Source organism: Parasteatoda tepidariorum, chromosome 3, assembly GCF_043381705.1.
Source record: "Parasteatoda tepidariorum isolate YZ-2023 chromosome 3, CAS_Ptep_4.0, whole genome shotgun sequence".
Lineage (NCBI taxonomy): Eukaryota > Metazoa > Arthropoda > Arachnida > Araneae > Theridiidae > Parasteatoda > Parasteatoda tepidariorum.
The window spans coordinates 38242245-38246174 of record NC_092206.1 but is presented as its reverse complement, the minus strand read 5'-3'; the positions used below and the strand labels follow the sequence as shown (position 1 = coordinate 38246174).

The 3930-nt window shown below is 31.0% G+C and overlaps 1 protein-coding gene across 1 annotated transcript; it reads right to left on the bottom strand.

The window, feature by feature from the left end:
• Positions 1–387: 387 nt before the first annotated feature.
• Positions 388–2022, bottom strand: LOC107454345 (polyribonucleotide 5'-hydroxyl-kinase Clp1; the record flags this gene model as incomplete). Its single annotated transcript, XM_016071513.4, is given in 1 exon segment — positions 388–2022. A coding segment is annotated over 1 exon segment (1245 nt). The 3' UTR covers positions 388–725.
• Between the last annotated feature and the right edge of the window lie 1908 nt (positions 2023–3930).

Here is a 3930-nt window from a genome sequence, read left to right as displayed (position 1 = left end):
AAGTGTAATTAATATTTATCTGTCATAATTAATAATTTGAATTGTTTTATTTAAAATATATACTATTTAATTACCAACAAAATTATTGCTTTGAATTGAGAAATGAAATACCATTTCTAATACTTATATTTTTTGTGCATTATTTATCTAGAAAGATTTTCAGTAAGTTTTCACAAATTCTTTCAGACATCTAATTTTAAGCGTGATAACTATTTAGGCCCCTTCGGGGAACATAGAAGCAAATTGAAAACTTTTCATTCAATTTAGGTTTTACAGCAATTTAAGTTGATATTGATTATTAATTAATCAATACTTAAAATGCTACTTTTTTCAAAGATTGACATTTAATGCTGTTTTTGAAAGATTGATTTCATGACAAAAAAGAGATTTTACTTGTCGTGACTGAATTTTAATATGTTCATAAATACAACAAATCTGATTATTAACGACACCAAACTTTCAATAAATACATAAAACAGCTTATTAAATTCACCAAAACAAACTTTAGAAATGTTCATGGGGATACCGAAAGATTTCCATATCCATTACCTGTGCCAAAACAATCGACAAGTTAGGGCAACTTCTAAGCAAAACAATGGCTTCCCATATCATTCAACTTTTCTAAAACTGCAGGCACATACACTATGCTTTCTATAGAACGAAATCAGAACACATGTCGTCAAACAACAATTTCTGTTGCTTTTATGTCCACTTAATTTATAAAACTACATTATCAGTTCAATGTCTCCCAAAAATAAAATCTTTTTTGGTAACGGAGCAGGTTGTGGACTCAAAATAGTGATATAGCCTCGAACTAAATCAATATCTCTAACACATATAAATCCAATAATATTTTTTAATACCGCATCATCAGACATTTTATCTGCTGAGCTGAGAGCCAAAACCTGATTTATTAATTGAGGTCCTAAGGCCACTTCACTATAACCAATATCATTAAGAGAAACACCAACACTACTGTCTGGTGCGGGACTTTTCATTGTAACTTGGTAAATTTTAATCTCGGAGAAATGAATTTCAAAAGTGTGTGGGTGTAATTCAACAGTAGAACCATAGAAATATTCTTTCACTCTTTTTTCTCTATAGTGAATACGAACTGGTCTAGTTCTTTCATTAACACCTAGCATTTTAGGCATATAAAGAACTTCAACACAAGACGGCATGTCTCGTTTCAGCTGTGTATATAAACGTTCTTCTTGTACAACAACAAGTTTATCAATTTGAAATGACATAGCAGCTAGAGTTAACGCATTATAGCCATCACCTCTGGTCCAACCACAAGTATCAATAATCACGCCTGATGTTCGAGCATTCCTATTAGTTTCTCTCAAGCGTGTTTGAAGTATTTCCCCTAATTTTTTGATTTGAAGAAAATATAAAGCAATCATTTGTCCAGGACTTTTATAACCAAAATGATATGCTTGTATAGCTTCTTGATCAAAACCATCAACAATATCAGCTGGTTTATCTACGTTAAGTATATTTATTGTTCCTGGAATCGAAAGCGAATTCTGCCCAACATCTAAATCTATTAGAAATGGTTTTCTTCCGAGTCTGGCTGCATAATTTAAGAGCAGTCTACATAAAGAACTTTTACCAGAATCTGCAGGACCTACTACTAGGGTGACGGGTCCCTTGCGATTATCGTTTTCCGCAGCTATTCGCATCTGTTCCAAACAAGCGTGTAATATAACATGAAGAATCATGTAAGTATCAGTAGCAATATAAGCCTCCTGTGGGGCACCTGTCACTTTTATAGAACAACCTTGCCATGAAAAAACAGATATTGATGAAGATTTCGGAAATGCATAAACTTTGTTTTTCTGCATCTCCGTGCCATAGATTTCGGCAAGGCCATCAATTAGTTCAATCTCAACACTTTGTGTTTGATCACCAACCATAACACGAAGTTCATTTTCCGCTTCTAATTTAAATACAGCATTTTCCCCCATGTTCAATAGCTATTTAGAAAACAGTTCAAATGTACTTCAAATATCACCCGCCACTTCGAAATACAATCATGTCCGTCTTGAAAGTTGAAGTGGTAGTCATGGTCTATACGAAAGAACGGCCGACGACGATCATCTAGACGATGATTTAAGTACCTTTTTTTCGTAGTTCAGAAATTCTCAGAAGATGGCGCATTAAACTCACTAGGGTTACAACTAACCAAGGACTTAAATCTAATTTAATATTTCCTTTCTCTTTTTTTTTTAACATTTTGTTAGCTTCTGATTTACAAATCAGATAATATGCCATTGTTTCTTTACGACAGGTTCAAAACTAAACAAACATTAAGGATAATTACTGATTAGACCAATTTAAAAAAATTCCTTTGAATTTCGGAATTTTTTACTCTAATTTTTAAATATTCACGATATATATATATATGTAATATTTTGCCAATAATTTCAAATTTCTGCAATATTTCAATTACATTACATTTATAATAATTTAAATAAAAAGTTGTTTTATTTAATTCTAAGCCAGCATTTAATTTCATAATTAATTATTGAATATCAGTTAATAGCAATAATATCAATTTTGAGTCATTAAATTTATAATCTGTGCATGCCCATGAGTTTTTTACTCATTTATTTATTTATTATTTTTTTTTTTGTTGGAAGTGCTTCTAAAATTCTTACTAGCACATAAATTAATTGTTTTCTCCCAAATTTGCTTTGAAAAATGGTTTTAGACTTTGTAACTTCTGAAACAAAGCATGGATTTGAGGAAATTAATACTTAGACAAGAGTGATTTCTTTTAATCCCTTCTTTTCTATGATTATATGTTCGGCGTCTATTCCTAAGCAAGGCTAATAAAGCCACCTTTGGCGTATTTGCGTGCAAATGGCCATTCTCACTGCATCCAGATCGGTATGAATTTTCCAAGTGCCTATATCATACACCTACCCACCTGCCTTATAAACTTTCCGTTAATGACGAAAAGGAAGCAATTCATGCTTTGTACCCTTTTTCGAGTGGTAACTTACAAAGTTGTCAAAATTATGTCTGCCATGGTAAGATAGTTTCTTTTACTCAAATCCCCTGTAAAAAGAGCTCATTAAGGGCCATTCTTCATTCTAAATTTGTAAGAAAGAAAATAATAATAATAATTGTAAACTAGGTTCTAAATTCGCATGCGAAATTAATGACCCTTTAAACCATTAAAGTGGTCGTTTTTACGCATTTTCTTTATTTCATTAGTTAGTTGTATCAAACAGAGAACTCCAACGAATATTTAAAAAATTTAGCAAGTTAGAAAGTGATAGAAAATTTGATTGGTGATGAATTTCATTTAGTAGTAATATGGCAATAAATTCTTCTTATAGCCGTTTGGAAATAATAGAAAATTAAATTGTCGTTAGTAGTTCTAACAGTGAAAACGTTTAAAACTTCTATTGTAAGATACACCACCCTTACAGAAACGAAAGCCTAAAGCGAGTAATCAAAACGTGGAGATCATTACAATTACAAATATATTATCTTGTATTTAAATATTTATTTAAATCTTTAATATCTTAAAAGACGAAAAAGAAAAACTCCTCTCACTAAAGTCATTATTTTACATATTTCTATAAAACTTGTCTCTGAAACTAGCTGAAGTAATTTTGTCCGGTATAAATCTCCTTCGAGGGGCCGTGAGACACTTATTTTCACAGTATCGGTATTAAAACTGCACAGTATTGGTGCTGCTTTAATAATTAACAAATATATCAATATTCCATACCCATATTAGTATATTTGTTACCTATCATATAACCTTCAATATTTGTAGTTTGCGCGAAATACATTTATCAGTGGTAGCAAAATAAAGCCGAGATTTTAAAATCAAATAAGGTTCCTATAAGACTTTGATAAGAAATTTAGAGCATAACCATTTCTTTATCTGACATTTAATATACTGTTTGA